Genomic DNA, 16,898 nt, shown 5'->3' with positions numbered 1-16,898 from the left:
TGTTGCTTGTTTTTTGTTGCTTGTGAACTGTCCTGTTTGTTGTTAAGTGTTTTGTCATTGGTGGACTTCTATCACCATCCTCCTCGCTGCCCTTTTTAACCGACCTCTCTTTTTAGGTTTGCTGTGCACGGCATCTTCTGATCGGACCTTTAATCTGAGACTAATCTTGCTCATAAGTGTTCTAGTCTTTATTGGGGGTATACCTATCTGTACTTTGTTTTTAAATCAAGTCTCTTATATTACTGTATAGAAAGATCTTGTTATAGACCCCCCATCTTGGTTAAAACCTTTTCTACCTTCACAGAAGGATCCTGTCATGGTTGTTATGAGCACTGAGAAGAATAAGCCTTCTAAGACTTTGTCACCCTCCTCCCTCCTGTACCCAATCTTACAGGGAGGCTCGGAAGAGGAGGTTCTCTTTCCTCCCCCATTTTATGGGCAGCAGCCCTCCCAACTTCCCTCCCCTCCTAATCTCCTGAACCCCTTTTTAAATCCCCTGCCAGGCGGCCCAGCTCACAATACTCGAGGGGCTCGACAGCGGCTGCCGCCATCTGAAGCAGGCTCCACGGTCCTGCCACTGCGCGCAGCAGGACCTGTGGAGGCTGACGGTAACCAGCAGTTTCACTACTGGCCCTTTGTCACTAGAGACCTTGCTCCGGGCTAGAGGAGCTAAGGTAGGGCATCAACAATTGTGTAATTTTTAAAAATTTATTTAAAAAGTTTGTCCCTGGTTCCCTGAGGAGGGAACAGTAAATTTAAAAACATGGAAAAAGGTAGGAGAAAAACTACAAGATTATTATGATGTCCACGGATCTGGCAAAGTGCCTGTAGATACTTTTAGCTTGTGGACTTTAATTAAAAATAGTTTAGATCCTAGGCATGAGAGAGAAAAAGGCAAATGAAGACAGGCAACCGGGAAGGAAAATGAAACTAAGCTTTCCGCGCCGCTGACACCCCCTGAGCCTTTCTTTGAGTTTTTATTTTCTAGACGCGGAAAGGAATCATTGGATCCGGGGGATGCAGAACAACTAGAGGAAGAAGCCGCGCAGTATCATAATGAAGGAGGTTGTATTCCCCTCGTGGCGGCGGTTAGCTCTGATAATAAAACTAAAGATCTAGAAAAAGTTGTTCAGGGATTGCAAGGTGCAGTACAACAATTAACTCTGCAACTGGGAAATCAGGGGGAAAAAAACACTTAAAATACCTAGCAGAGACCCCTATAGGATAGATCCTCTGCCTCCGTTTGAAAAGTCACAACCGGTCATTGCTGCTTTTAAGCAGTCTCGGGGGCCTAAACTTTTTTCGCCTTTACAAAGTACGTTACATCAGGCAGTACAAAGAGGTGATAATATACAGGGGTTTCATTTGACATGTACTGTAACAGAACAACAAGCTCAAGGTACACAAGGTCTGGCCATGGCCGCAGCATTGCAGAAAAAAGCAATTAAAGCCTACTCTGTGTCAAATATTTGTGGCTCCAGCAGTGAGTAAAACCAGGCAAGCATATTCACAGGTGTACATCATCCATTATATGGATGACATTCTTTTGGCAGAAAAAGAGGAAGGACTACTTCTAGCAGCTTATGCTCACCTTCAAAAAGCTCTTAAAAAACAAGGATTAGTTATTGCTCCAAAAAAAGTACAGACAGAGTGGGTAATAGTAATTGGCTTAGACCGAATTTAAAAATTTCCATGGGTGAATGAAAACCTCTGTTTGACATTCTCAAGGGGGACCTTGCTCCTACATCTAAAAGAGAATTAACAGAAAATGGTTGACTCGCCTTACAGAAGGTAGAACAGGCCATAGAACAACAACAGGTAAATTATGTAGACTATTCCCAGGGTGGACCGCTTATGTCCTAGCTACCGCACACATGCCCACTGAGGTGTTGTGGCGGAGCGGTCCTCTGCTTTGGTTGCATTTGCCTGTGTCACCAGCTAGAGTGTTAACTCTTTATTTTAAATCTGTTGCTTGCTTAGTACAACTGGCTCGAGAAGAATCTTGCAAATATTTTGAAACAGAGCTTTCTTTAATTGGCGTTCCTTTTACTAAACAACAAATAGATTGGTTATTTCAAAATGATGATGCATAGGCTATTGCCTTTGCTCACTACCAAGAGACAGATTGTTACAATTTGTAAATAACCATGCTTTAGTTTTTCCTAGGATTATAAAGCACACTCCTATAAAGGATACTCAGGTAATTTTTACTGACAGGTTTTCTAATGGCACTGCTGCTTATGTGATTCAAGGTCAGCCACATATACTGCATACACCTCCTGCCTCAGCTCAAATTGTAGAGCTGAGAGCAGTGGCTGCCATATTTATACTTATGGCTCAGTGTTCTTTTAACCTGTACACAGACAGTCATTACATTGCTAGAGCTTTACAGGTGTTAAAAACAGTAGCTTACATTGGCACTGAAAATAATCAAGTACAAAAACTTTTTTCTCAAGTGCAAAGATGTGTACATGCACCAGTCACTCCATGTCATGTGGGTCACATTCGAACACATTCAGGACTCCCAAAACCTTTAACAGAGGAAAATGCTCTTGCCGATCGACCTACTCAGGTAGTCGGTCTCACTCAGTTGGAGCTTGCCCAACGGTCACATACATTACATCATCAAAATAGTCAACGTTTGAAAAGGCAGTTCAATATTCCCAGGGAGGCTGCTCATCAACTTGTTAGACAGTGCCCTACATGCCCACAACATCAAACTGTATCCCATTACGGCGTCAACCCGTGAGGCTTGAAGGCTAACCAGTTATGGCAAATAGATGTTACACATATTCCAAAATTTAAAAAGCTAAGATAAGTGCATGTAACGGTTGACATGTACTCTAGGTTTATTGTAGCTACAGCTCAAACTGGAGAGTCTACTAAACATGTCATTTCTCACTGCCTCAGATGCTTTGCTATGATAGGCCAACGCTCTGCGATTAAGACTGATAATGGCTCAGGATACACTAGTCAGGCATTCCAGCGTTTTTGCTCACAACTCTCTATCATGCATAAAACAGGCATTCCTTATAATCCTCAAGATCAAGGAATAGTGAAACGGGTTCATGGTGCTCTCAAAAATCAATTAAATAAAATAAAAAAGAGAGAGCTATATCCTGTCTCTCCACAAAACAGTTTAAATCATGCTCTTTTTACCTTGAATTTTTTAACTGTGGATGCTCAAGAATTTTCTGCAGCAGAGCGTTTCTGACATCCAAAAACTCAGACCACATATGCGCAGGTGAGGTAGAAGGATCCTCTCACAGGTGCATGAAATGGTCCTGATCCGGTCTAATATAGAGATGAGGGCATGTTTGTGTTTTTCCACAGGATGCTGAAAATGCCAGATGGTTGCCAGAAAGATTAGTCCGGTTTGTGGGGACCTCTCCCCCTCCAGAGATTACTCTTGATGATAGTGATGATGTTAAGTCCTCTGGTTAAAAGAGAATTGTATTGGGCCTACATACCTGATCCACCCATTCTACATCCTTCTATCTGGGAAGGAGCTTTCCAGACAAACCATTCATTAAAAAAGATGCTATGTCCCTGCTTCCACCAGGTATAATGTGACTACAACAGATCAATACATCTTGGACTGGTCTGGGAGAATGGGAAATTATAGGAGGACATGGAGCGCATACCAGCTGGACAGTGGGACTTTGGTGGGCAGATACAGAATTTCCCCAAATTTATATTTGAAAGTTGGGTGCAGCCATGGGAGAACTATGCCCTGTGGGATAGATCCCTCGGATAGCGGACACAAACATAACTGCATGTATAACCCCACCACATGTATTAATAATTGGTAAAATTAATGTAACTATAAGAGGTAAAAATTTCTATGTCACATGTAATGATTGCATTTTAACTAACTGTATTTCTTTTGTTCCCGGAGGAACTATTGTAATGGTCTTTCATCAACCCTCTTTTGTAATGTTACCTGTTAACACATCGGGACCTTGATATGCAGATCGAGGTTTACAGGTATTAAAAAAAATCAGTAAGGCTTTAAGTAGACAGAAAAGAGTAATAGGATTAATTATTGCTAGAATTACTGCTCTTGTGTCGCTTATAGCTACTACTGCTACTGCTGCTGTCACTTTATCTCAAACTGTTCAAACTGCTCATTATGTTAATAATTTGTCTAAAAATGTTACAGTGGCTTTAGGGACTCAGGAAAATATTGATAACAAGTTAGAACAGAAGCTTGATGCATTATACAGTTTAGTTATGTATTTAGGAGATAAAATCCAAAGTTTAAAAGTGAGATTTCATTTAAAATGCCATACGGCGTATCAATAGATTTGAGTCACCTCAAAAATTTATAATAAGAATCAACATGGATAGGATCGTGTGTGCTCTCATCTCCAAGGTGTCTGGCATGATGCTAACACATCCCTAGATTTAATACAGCTGCATAAAGAAATTCAGGGGCTGCAGGATATAAGACCCCTTCAGTTTGATGCAGCTAAAGAGGCTTCAAAATTCTTACAACATCTAAAAAGCTTTCTACCATCCTGGTCTCCTTTGGGTTGTTTGCGTATCTCAGCTTTAGCCCTGGACCTTTGCATAATTATAGGCCTATGTCTACTTCTACCTTTGATAAAATACTTCTTCAATTCTCTGCTGAAGATCTGTGCAGAGATGCATGGTCTCAGGCTCCAGGCTCAGGTTTGAGCTATAAAATAATTATACATCTCCCATTTGCAGAGACTCATAGTCAAAGACAGGTAAAAATCCTTCAGGGCTGGGACCAACCTAAGACAGGACACGATTGCAAGACTTTCATGTGCCAATGATGGGTAAGGCCCAGGCCTGTGAAGGGTCGCCTAAAACAGGCACAGTCTATCTGCGCCACAGCTGAAAAAGCTTTGACATTTTAAATAATAAAAAAGGGGGAGATGTCGGGAGCCATTTTAAAAAGCCATTATGAGGCACTGAAAAAGTCACGTAGATAAAAGCCATGGTATGGCTGATGAGTTTAAAACAATGGTCACCCTAGTTGATCACCCTGTCATATGTACAAAAAAAAATAGATACTATCAAACTGTTTGTACTACATAGTAGAAGATGTAATCACCTCCCCCATAATAAAGAATCCGAAATGTAACATTACTATTAACTCGTGCTCTCTGCTTCTGTACCTATGCTTAAATCCCTTAGAACATCCCTCAGAGCTCAAGATTGAGCTAGTTTCGAGAAGAAGGGGGAATGAAGAACCAAAGTGACTCCATTTTGTGACGGGCCTCCATTTTAGCCAATTCCTGGAAATTACTGTGTGAATGCATGTGTGACCATCACTATGGGGACGCTATGGAAACGGTAGCCACCCCTCCACTCAACCTGTAAGAATGGCCCTGAAATTCCCCTTCTATTGTTTGCTAGTTAGACCTCCCCTGTGGCTACCTGCCCACCAATCCTGCAACGCCAAGACCTGTCACCCCATTCCGTAGTTTTTCCTTTTAAATATGTCTGTAAGATTAAGGAAGGGGCCCTTCTCCTGCACACTGCTTTGGCTGTGTATGGCGTTGGGTCCGAGCTAGCTCGCTAATAAACTCCCTTGTGTGACTGCACCGGCAGTTTCCTTCGTGGCTCGTGGGGTTCCAAATTGGGGCACAACAATCGTATTATTCTTATTTATTAATTTGTTTATGTGGTGTATCACATTAATCAATTTGCATACATTGAACCATCCCTTTGCCTCTGGGATGAAGCCCACTTAATCGTGGTGTATAATCTTTTTAGTATGTTGCTATATTTGGTTCACCAGTATCTTATTTAGGATTATTGTATCTGTGTTCATGAGAGATATTGGTCTGTAGTTTTTTTGTGTTTTGTTGTTGTTGTTGTTGTTGCTGTTGTTGTTATCAGGTTTTGGTAGCAGAATAATATTGGCCTCATAAAAAGTTGGGAAGTATTGCCTCTTCTTTGAATTTTTGGAAGAGTTTGAAAAGAATAGGTATTAAATCTTCTTTGAATGTTTGGTAGAATTCACTGGTGAAGCCTTCTGGTCCTGGACTTTTACTTTTTGGTAGGTTTTTGATGATTGTTTCGATTTTCATACTGTTGATCGATCTATTTAGATTTTACAGTTCTTGATTCAGTCTATGAAAATTTTATTTTTCTAAGACTGATCCATTTCTTCTAGGTTGTTAAATTTGGTGTTATATATTTTTTCAAGTATTCTTGTATGATCCTTTGTATTTCTGCGCTATCAGTCATAATTTTCTCTTTTTCATCCCTGATTTTATTTGCACCCTTTCTCTATTTTCTTTATTGAGCCTAGCCCGGGGGTTGTCAATCTGTTAACCTTCTCAAAGAAACAACTCTTTGTTGCATTTATTTTTTCTCTTGTATTTTTGTTTTCAATTTCATTTATTTCTGCTCTAATTTTGATTTATTTCCTTCTGCTGACTTTAGGCTTCATTTGTTCTCCCTTTTCTAGTTTTTTAAGATGAAGTGTTAGGTTGTTTACTTGGGCTCGTTCTTGCTTTATGATCACTTTTGCCATGTCCCAAAGTTTTGATATGTAGTACTATTATTATCATCGTTTTTATGCATCTTTTGATCTCTCTTTTTACTTTGTCTCAGACCTAGTTATTCTTCAATAGCATGTTGTTTGATCTCCATGTATTTGTGGTTCTTTCTGCTTTCTTTTTACACCTGATCTCTAGTTTCAAAGCATTATGATCAGAGAATACAGTTGATACGATTTCAACCCTCTTATATTTGTTGAGGCTATCTCTGTGTCCCAGTATGTGCTTGATCCTTGAGAATGTTCCATGTACACTAGAGCATAATGTATAAGCAGCTGTTTTGGGATGGAAGGCTCTGTAAATGTCAATTATGTCCAGTTGGTCTAAAGTGTCATTTAAGGATGTTATTTCCTTAGTAATTTTCTATTTGGATGATCTGTCCATATTTGACAGTGGGGTATTTAGGTTCCCTTCTACAATAGTGTTTTGGTCTGTTTCTCCCTTTAGTTCTGTTAGTAATTGTATTACATACTTCAAGGCTCCCTGATTGGGAGCATAGATATTAATGTGTTATGTCTTCTTGTTGCATGATTCCCTTTATAATTATGAAATGTCCCTTTTTATCTTTCTTTACCTTTTTTATTTTGAAGTCTATTTCATTTGATATTAGTACCACAATTCCCCCTTTTTTCCGAATGCCATTTACTTGAAATATTATTTCTCACCCTTTCACTTTGAGTCTATATTTGTCTTTGGAGCTGAGGTATGTCTCCTGCAGGCAGCATATGTTTGGGTGTTTTTGTTGTTGTCATTGTTGTTTGTTTGTTTGTTTGGATCTATCCTGCAACTCTGTGCCTTTTTATTGGTGTGGTCGGTCCATTAACATTTAGGGTGATTATTGAAATATGAGGTCTTATAGACATCTTATCTTTTGCTCTCTGGTAGCTCGGCGTTTCCATTGCTTCCTTGTCCTTGTGTCCTGTTTTCTTTATTTTGGTTGGATTTTGAGAGTTTTGCCTCTCATTCTTCTTGTTTTATGTTATATACTTCAGTTCTGAATCTTTGGTGTGTGGTTACCATTATGAATATGTAAAGGATAGTTATATATATAGTCATTTATTTTCTTTTGCACATGCCCTATCTCCATTCCCCTTCGCAAATTTGCATTTTCGAATTCACCCATTTTGTCATTATTGTCTCAGTTTGTCCCTATGTATGCTGAACATTCATTATTATCTTGTTATAACAATTCTCTTCTTATTATTTAAGCTTATAATGCCTTGTTCTTTGTAAGAGTTACACCCCTCTGCTTCTATTTGGCTGATAGTCACTTTACTTCTAATTATGGTTTTGTTTTGTTTTGTTTTTGTCATTTGTTTTAGGTAAACTGATGCCTTTCAGTATTTCCTGTAGTGCAAGTCTTGCAGTAAAGAATTCCCTCAACATTTGTATGTCTGGAAAAGTCTTAATATCTCCTCATATCTAAAATAACACTTAGCTGGGTGCGTTATTCTTCACTGGTAGTTCCTTTCACTTAATAGCTTAAATATTTGATTCCATTTCTTACTAGCTTCTAAGGTTGGTGCTGAGTAGTCCGATGATAATCTAATAAGTTTACCTTTAAAAATTACTGTTTTTTCCCTCTGACTACCCTGAGAATTCTGTCTTTGTCATTGATTTTGATAATTTTAGTACATGTCTTAGTGAAGGCCTTTATGGGTTGAGATAATTGGGTGTTCCATTTACTTGTTGAATTCCAAGCTCCAGCTTATTCCTTAGATTTGGGAAATTCTCCTCAACTATTTGTCTGAGAATGCTTTCTAGTCCCTACTCCTTTTCCTCGCCTTTGATAATGCCCATTATTCTTATGTTTCCTCTCCTGATGGTATCAGCTAGTTCTTATATTTCTTTTTCATTATTTTTCATTCTTCAGTTTCTCTCTTCTTCCTTCTGATTTCTTTCTAGATTTCTATTTTTGATATTGCTGGTCCTTTCCTTCATTTGATCAACTCTATTTCCCAAGCTTGCTATTTCATTTTTTAACTCTTGCAGTGTGTTCTTCATCTGCAGTTCTATTTGGTTCTTTTCGAGGGTTTTGACCTCCTTGCTCTGCTCATCTTGGTGTTTTTTTTCAATTCCTGAAATTGTTGATATGACTCATTTTGGAATTCACTGAGTTTTTTCAGAAGTACCATCCTGAATTCTCTGTCACTTAAGTTGCTTATTTCTATGGCTGCAGGATTATTTTCTGGGGATTTTTCTCTTTCTTTCTGAGATGTCTTGTCACCTTGGTTGTTCATGGTGTTTAGTGGGCTATTTCTCTGCCTGGGCATTAATGGAAGTGCATTCTGTTTTTTTTTTTTCAGAAAGAAGATTTATTATGTAAAGTTAGCCTGTTGCAAAGAAGGCACTTTTCTTTTAGTTTCCAGTAGATGGCGTCTAATCCTTTTGGATCCTTGCTTTATCTAAAGCTTTAAAAATGCATTTTTATTTTCCTATAGATATTTAATCACACTCGCTATCCTTAGTTTCAGTCCCTGTCAGTGTTAGCAACAGTTATGGTAGCATTTGCTCAGATTCTCCCTAGTCTCCTCAGTGTTCCTTCTCTCCAAGATGGTATGGGGGAAGGGGCCCTTTGAGTTGAAGATTGGGGGCTATGGCTCAGCCTTCGTTTTGCAACCACAGTCAGCAAAAATCACAGTTGTTTCTCTGCCAGCCGCTTCTCTGATTTCTGCCCTGCTGACAGAGCCCAGCAGCCAGCGGCCACGGGGAGCTCGCAACTTTCCCAGGCAGGGCTGTTCAGGGCACTCGCAGCACGAACTCGCTGCTCCTTCTCCCCTCCTTCTCCTCTTACAGGGAGTTCCAGAGTTTGCAAGAGGTCTTGGCAGCATTTGCTTAGATTCCCCTGGGGCTCCACAGTGATCGGCCTCAGAGGGTATGGGTGGAGGTGCCCTCTGGGTTGAGTGTTGGGGGCTGTGGCTCAGCCTTTGTTTTGCAACTGGGGCCAGTAAAAATCAGCTGTTCTTCCTCTGCAGTCCCACTTCGCTTCTCTGTTTTCTACCCTGATGGCTGGGCCCTGTAGCCAGCTGCGTATAAGTCTGGGCCCTTCCAGGCAGGCCAATCAGGGAAGCGCTGCACCTTCACCCCTCCCCCTCCTTCTACAGGGAGCTCTGGTGGCTGTGAGAGGCAGCTTCTTTATCTCCCAGTCCACCGCCCGACACCCAATGTTTTGACCTGTAGTAGCTCTTATGCACAGATCCCACCTCAGATGTGCTGGTGTGCAGTTTGGGTGTTTTTTGTTGAGTTTTAGATGTTCAGCTTATTGTTGTTTCAAGGGAAAAGATCTGGGGACATCTCTCACTCCATTGTGTTTTTTCTTTCTTCCCAATGTCTTTTGATTAGAGCATTTAATCAGTTTACATTTAAAGTGATTACTGATAGGTACATTGTTACTGCCATTTTATTATTTATATTTGTTATTTCTCTTTTCTTTTTTACCCCTCCTCTTTTTACAGAAGACCATTTAATATTTCTTGTAATGCTGGCTTGTTAGTGATGAATTTCTTAAGCTTTTTCCTGTCCGGGAAGCTCTATCTCACCAGAAGCCTTTCTGGGTAGAGTATCTGTGGTTGTAGATTCTTGTTTTTCATAACTTTGATTATTTCTTGCCATTCCCTCCTGGCCTGCAAAGTTTCCATTGAAAAGAGCAGACATTCTTATGAGGGTACCCTTGTCAGTAACTAGCTTCCTTTCTCTCCCTGCTTTTAAGATTCTCTGCTTGTCTTTGCTCTTGGCTTTTTAATTATGATGTGTTTTGGTGTAAGTATGTTTGAATTCCTGTTCGGGACTCTTTGTGCTTCCTGAACTTGTATGTCTAATTCCTTTGCCAGATTAAGGAAGTTTTCTGTCGTTAGTTCTTCAAATAGAGTCTCAATCCCTTGCTCTCTCTCTTCTTCAGGTACGCCTATGATTTGAATATTTTTATGCTTCATGTTGTCCTAGTGGTCTCTTAAACTATCCTCATTCTTTAAATTCCTTTTTCTTTTTGTTGTCCTGATTGGGTGTATTCAGTTACCTTGTCTTCCAATTCGCTGATTCTATCTGTTTTGCCCAATTTGCTGTTGAATCCTTCTAGCGCATTCTTCATTTCAGTTATCGTATTCCTCATTTCTGTCTGGTTCTTTTTTATGGTTTCTATGTCCTTATTAATGCTTACTATCTCTCTGTTGAGGTTCTCATTGTGCTCATCAATTCTCCCCATAAGTTCATTTAGCATCCTTATAACCATTATTCTGAACTCTGTCTCTGGTAGGTTCTTTGCCTCCGTTTCATTTAGCTTATTTTCTGAAGTTTTCTCCTGTTGTTTCATTTCTGGCATGTTTCTTTGTTTTCCCATTTTGTTAGCCTCTCTGTGTTTGTTTCTATGTGTCAGAAGTATTTGTTTTGTCTCTCAGTCTTGGCCAGATGGCCTAATGTGAATGGTGTCCTGTATGGCCCAGTGGCACACTCTCCCTGTTCCTTTATGTTTGAAGATCTGGACATGACCTTTGTTGTGGGTTGTGTGTGATCTTCTGTTGTTGCTGAGCCTTTATTGTTGTTAGTAGATCAGTGGGCGGAATTAACGTTCAGGCTGACTAATAGTGGGAATTGACTGCACCCTAAGGATAAGAGTTGTTGTGTGGGGACTGACCCCACGGAGTGGGATTTGCCCTAGCAGGCTTGTGTACTTGTTGCAACCACTGTGTATCACTAGTGGAGTTAGTCAGGAGTTGCTCCATTGTGGTCTGGTGCCAGCCTCTAGATGCATTGATTTTTGTGGCCCCTTGGGAGAGACTCCCCTGTAGGCCAAGGTCAGCCACTGCTTTTGATTGCTCAGGGCTACCTGGTGAGAAATACAAAATGATCAGCTTATGGTTGTTGCCTATGCTGGATCAGCTTTGATGTGATTTCTTTATATTATCAGATGTAGGTGTTATGATCAGCTGGACTTCAGGTGATTCTCCACATCAATTACTTTATAATTTGATTATAATTTTAATGCAGACCTGGGAGGTGATGAACCCTGCTTTTACCTAGGTTGTAATCTTCCCTCCGATATCCTATACACATTTATTTTTTTCTTTTCCTCATGACTCTTGTTTTGGTTTTCTGGACTCACATTTCTTTTTACTGATGTACATTATTTACTAATTTTTTTACTAAAGGCCTAGAGGAGGTCAACTTTGATATCGTCTGCATGTTAGAAAATGTCTTTATCTTTTTATTATACAGATAGCTTTGCTAGGTGTTTAATTTAGTTTATATTTATTATTTTTCCTCTTGTTATTTAATATTTCAGAGCTTTCATATCTTTATGGGAATCAAGCACTAAGGATGGTGAGTATAAAAGAAGATGTATGGAGAGCTTGCTAATCAAGTCGCTTAGCAGATGTAAAGTCGTCAATATAATTGTTGTTGTTGTTGTTGTTATTATTATTATTATTATTATTATTTTCAAAAAGTGCATTCTCAGAAAATGACTGCTTAAGACTGAGGATAGGAAGTTCGCACCAAAAAAATTCAGATGGTTGGCATTACTGGGACTTTAATTCTTAGCCCTTGGATATCTTCAGCTGTGGTCATCTGCAAAATGTATGGAGATTATACGATCTGTTCATGGAAATCCAAGATAGGACAGTACAGCCAGCCTTGTGCCTGTGATGCTTTGAGCTGCTTATTGGGGAAGTTCTGCTATAACTGTCTTGTTGTATTCTGTGTAGAGAAATAGTTTTGAAAGACTCTTTTCCCTCAGATGTTCCCTGAGTTTTATTCATTTTTACCTACAAACATTCTAGATTGTCAGTATTGCTCTAGATTCAGTCTTCCTAGATATCTAGATACCTAGTCATTTCAGCTCCCAGATCCCAGGGATGATTGCAGAGTCATGTCTGATCCACTCTTTCCATGTTGGCCTATTATTTTTATCTTGGAGAACCCATGAGGAAAGAGGTGCCATCGGGACAGATTGATCTGGAAGTCTTGGTGAATCTGAACTTCAGAGAATAAAGTAGTATAAGGGAAACTTGAGACTACCATGTATTTGGAGGTGGAGAAAAATGTAGGAACAGATACAGGCATGATGATTGACACAGATCAGGAAAGGTGTGTTGCAGTTTCCTAAGAGTAAAAACCTCACACTGATGAAGATATGATTTTAGATCAGGACAATTTCTGTGCCATTTTCACCCATTCTGGTATTTCTGTGGGATAAAATGATGTGAAACCACATGAAAAAACTTGCAGTTGCCTTTCAGAATTTAATGAAGGAAAAAAACTTTTATACTAGTCCCTCATAAACCAAACAAGGGACATGTCAAGAAGGGCCCAGAAACTGTGTTCAACAAATGTGATTTATTTCTAATCCAACCAAGCTTCTTTGGAGTCTGACTGGGTAAAGAGGGCCTCAGGCAGATCTAGTCATTGCAGCTTTCTCAGGTTTAGGTGTAGCACACAATAGCCCAGACATCATTACTGAATCTCGTAGTCTTCCTCCTTCTTCCGCAGGCACATGGTGACCTGTAAAGGTGAAGAGGGGGCCTCAGGATGGACTGTTGAGCTGTGCAAGTATGAGAGACTAAAAGGCAAAAAGATGGCCAAAGCCACAGGGACTAGACATATCCCTCTCCTTTTTTTAATTTAATTTTCTCCCTTAGTCTTTCTTTTTCTTTTTCTTTTTCCTCTTCCAGCTCTTTGTTTTTCTCTCTCCCTTTTCACTTTCATTTATTCTACCATTTTTTCCCACTGATAAGCCCTTCATTATATTTTTTCTCTCTCTTCTCTTCTCCTCTCCTCTCCTCTCTTCTCCCCATCACATGCTCTAGCTTTTTTGAGGTATAACTGGCATATAATAAACTGCATACATTTAAAGTAAATGCTTTGGCAAGTTTTTACTATAACATTATAACTTATTGAACCATCACCTCAAGAATAGTTTACCCATCCTGGGAATGCCCATCATCCCCCAAAGTGTCCTCATGCTCCTATGTAATTCCTCCTTCCCTGCAATTTACAGACATATTATTGTTCCCAGGCAACCACTAAACTGATTTCTGACCCTATAGATTAGCTAGTATTTTCTAGAATTTGTTTATAAATGGAATGAAACAGTAAAGATGATCTTCTTTGTCATCTTTCACACAGCATAATTATTTTGAGGTTTATGCATGTCATTATATGTGTTAATAATTCTTCCCTTTTTTATTGATAAATAATATTTCATTGTGGGGATGTACTACAGTTTGCTTATCTATTCACCTGTTGAACATCTTGGTTGTTTTCCACTTGGGGCTAGTACAAACAAACTTATTATAAACATTTGTGTACAAATCTCTTTGTATAGGCATGTGTTTTTATTTCCCTTGGATAAATTCTTAGCAATAGAATGGCTGGGTAGGTGTAAATAGCCAAGCTACTTTTCACTAGCACTATATAAGAGTTCCAGTTGCTTCACATATTCACCAACATTTGTTATAATGGGTCTTTTTAAATTTTAGCCATTCTCATATGTAGTGGTACCTCTACCACTATGATAGACTTGTGACTTTCAGTTACATTTCCTTAATGACTACTGTTGAGAAAAGAAACATGCAAGCCCACACAAACTGGGAAAAATATTTATAAAACATATGCCCATCAGAGGACTTGTATTTACAATAAGTCATGCACCACATAACAAAGATGTGTTCTGAAAATGTGTCTTTAGGTGATTTCCTCATTGTGTAAACATCATGGAATGTGCTAATATAAACCTACACACATAGGCTATATGGTGTAGCCTGTTTTCTCAAGGTTACAAGTCTGTACAGCATGCGATTAAATCAAGCACAAGCGAAAATGATGCAATCATGAGATGAAGTAAACATGAAATGGTTGCTGCCAGCATAACACGGCATACTGTTTTACAGCAAACATTTTTCTATCAGTAGAAAGACTACACTCTAAAATAATGATAAAAAGTATGATATAGTAAATACATAACCAGTAACAGTTATTTATTATCATTATCAAGTACTATGCACTCTACAGAATCATCTGTGCTATACTTTTATGTGACTGGCAGTGCAGTAGATGTGTTTACACCAGTATTACCACAAACATGTGAGTAATGTGTTTTTGCTATGACCTTACCACGGTTACAATGTCACTAGGTGATAGGAATTTTTCAGCTCTATCATAATCTTTTGAAACCACCATCATATATGCCATTTATCATTGACCAAAATATTGTTCTGCGGTGCATGGCTATATACAAAAACACTCTTATGGTCCAATAGCAAAAAGAAAAGTATCACTTCTTTGCTTACCAGAAAACAGCAAATCAGGCATGAAATGAGAACCAGGAGTCCTGCCAAGCAGATGAGGATGATGCTCCAGAAGGGGAGATCTGGGGAGACAAGTGCTGGGGTGAGCAACTTCCCATCATTCCCACAGTGCTCCTCCTGTCTCCTCACTGTGCCTCAACAGTCCTTGACATAGATAGGCCAGCTGTCATTATCATCCAAGTTCTTTTGTGCATGATTCTCTTAAATGAGTCACGGCATCAAGCTCTTCCCTCCCTGGGCTGAAACTGCTTGAGGCTTACCAGAATTCTTAGTCAAGGCATTAGGTCTGCTTGGAGAATACCCTGAAAGTGAATAAAATGAAGAATGCACGTCAGTGTGTTGTACTCTTTTCAATAAAAAAATTTCAAATACAAAGAAAACTAGAACAACATCATAACCATCTATCATCTAGATTTAGCAATAAATATTTCAACCAATTGAAATTATATTTCATCAAATGCATAAATTATTGACCCTTGGCCCTTTGCTTCATCCCATATTTTCACTAAAATATTAAAGTAAAATAGACATAATAATGTTTCATCTCATTTCAGTGTGCATCTCTAAGAAATGAGGATACTTTGCTAGATAACCCAAGGCCATTATTACACAAAAGTGTATTAAATCAAATTCATACTTCTGCACAAAGGACTGAAAATAGGCTGGACTATCTTATGATGGTCAGCAAAGAATGGATCATCACAGTTGGCAAACCCACAGGATTTCTCTAAATATGTAAATTCCCACTCAAAATCTCTCTTTTTTGCCTAGAAACACATTCACCCCTCTCCTTTACCTTTATAAATTAATACAATTTTCTAGGATTTACCTATAAAATAATATCCTCCTAGAAAGCTTCTCTGATAATTACTTCCAAGTATGAATTGGTTCACATCAAATAATTTAAAATTGACAACTGCCTATTCTTGTCATTCCCAACTACAACGTAAACTACATGAGGGTAAAGACACATAGCACCTATTAGGAATGGGAGGAGCGTTGCAGGTCCCCTACTTCTACATCTTTCCCCCATCTAACTTTTTAAGATGTGATGTCCAATACGGAGCTAGCACAGGGACTTCTTAAATTAAGATTAATTTTAATAAAATAAAATTTAAAAATCTGGTACCTCAGTTACATTAAAAATCACTTATGATAAAAATTAGTCACATTAGCCACACATCAGGTACTCAATAGTTACAATGTGGCTAATGCACTAGACAGCACAAATAGAAACATTTTTTTCATTCTAAGAAGTTCTATTGGATGGTAATGATCTAGAGCATATACAGCTGTGGGCCAAGTCAGGCCCATTGCCTGTTTTTATACAGCCTGTGAATCAGAAAAAATCGATCTATCTCACCACACCTTTCAAGGCTGGCTCACACACAATTTGCTGTTTGGAGGCCCTCACTGACCACCTGGCTAAGTGGCTTTCAGTACAGAGATAAGGAAACAGAAGTCCAGAGAAGAAAAGTGACTAGCCTGAAGTCATAGAGCTATCTAGGAGAAGGCAAATACCTCTTCTATCCCACTAAGTGTCCTTTTCTCTCCCTCAATAGTAGGTAAAGCCTGGGGACTGTGCCATCTCCTGCCAGCCTGAAAAACTTCAATATTCCAGCCTCCATAATCCCAGGACAGGCCCCAGGTGTGGAAGTTGGACCCCATCGCACTCCTGTCCCAATGACCAAGACTTACCATCCACTAGGACACTGCCCCTGTCTAGGGTAAAGTTCTGCAGCTGGGTGCCATTCTGGGTCAGCCGCAGGAATTCTTCATAGATGGCAACTCTATCCATTCTCTGTGCCAATGGTGAGAAGTTGCACTGGGAGTCTACCCCAGTGTGATTGCTGGGGGGGACAGATCTGGAAAGACACAAGGGATAAACAGGGCTATCTGGAATTCTACCCTACCTCTAGCTTTCCTGCTTCCAGTTTCTGTCCAAGAGAGCTTTCTGCAATGATGTAAACATTTATGACTGAATTATCCAATACAGTATTATTAGCTATGTTATTATTGAGCATTTAAAATGTGGTCAGTGTGTGTGAGTGAGAAACTG

General features: G+C 39.3%; 1 protein-coding gene and 1 long non-coding RNA gene across 6 annotated transcripts in view; one reads left to right on the top strand and one right to left on the bottom strand.

Moving 5' to 3' along the window:
- The first annotated feature begins 343 nt into the window (after window positions 1-343).
- On the top strand, window positions 344-16,593 carry LOC107504886. 5 transcript variants are annotated; one of them, XR_004954937.1, is made up of 6 exons: window positions 344-674; window positions 989-3,987; window positions 5,167-5,348; window positions 11,818-11,855; window positions 14,825-14,921; window positions 16,402-16,593. It is a non-coding gene; the product is annotated as an uncharacterized LOC107504886 (long non-coding RNA). The 5 variants fall into 5 exon arrangements; XR_001595562.2 differs by having other exon boundaries at window positions 344-3,562; window positions 3,899-3,987; XR_004954938.1 differs by adding an exon at window positions 13,023-13,042 and having other exon boundaries at window positions 344-3,987.
- Window positions 12,486-16,898, bottom strand: part of MUC16 (mucin 16, cell surface associated) — an 87,363-nt gene continuing 82,950 nt past the window's right edge. The window contains 5 exon segments of the mRNA XM_036233804.1: window positions 12,486-12,978; window positions 12,981-13,034; window positions 14,822-14,901; window positions 15,100-15,141; window positions 16,538-16,704. Of these exon segments, the coding sequence (XP_036089697.1) occupies window positions 12,922-12,978; window positions 12,981-13,034; window positions 14,822-14,901; window positions 15,100-15,141; window positions 16,538-16,704 (400 nt within the window). The 3' untranslated portion in view covers window positions 12,486-12,921.

This window comes from Rousettus aegyptiacus, unplaced genomic scaffold (genome assembly GCF_014176215.1).
Source record: "Rousettus aegyptiacus isolate mRouAeg1 unplaced genomic scaffold, mRouAeg1.p scaffold_m13_p_16, whole genome shotgun sequence".
NCBI lineage: Eukaryota > Metazoa > Chordata > Mammalia > Chiroptera > Pteropodidae > Rousettus > Rousettus aegyptiacus.
Note: the sequence above shows the minus strand (reverse complement) of the source record. Positions and strands in the feature narration are given on the sequence as shown.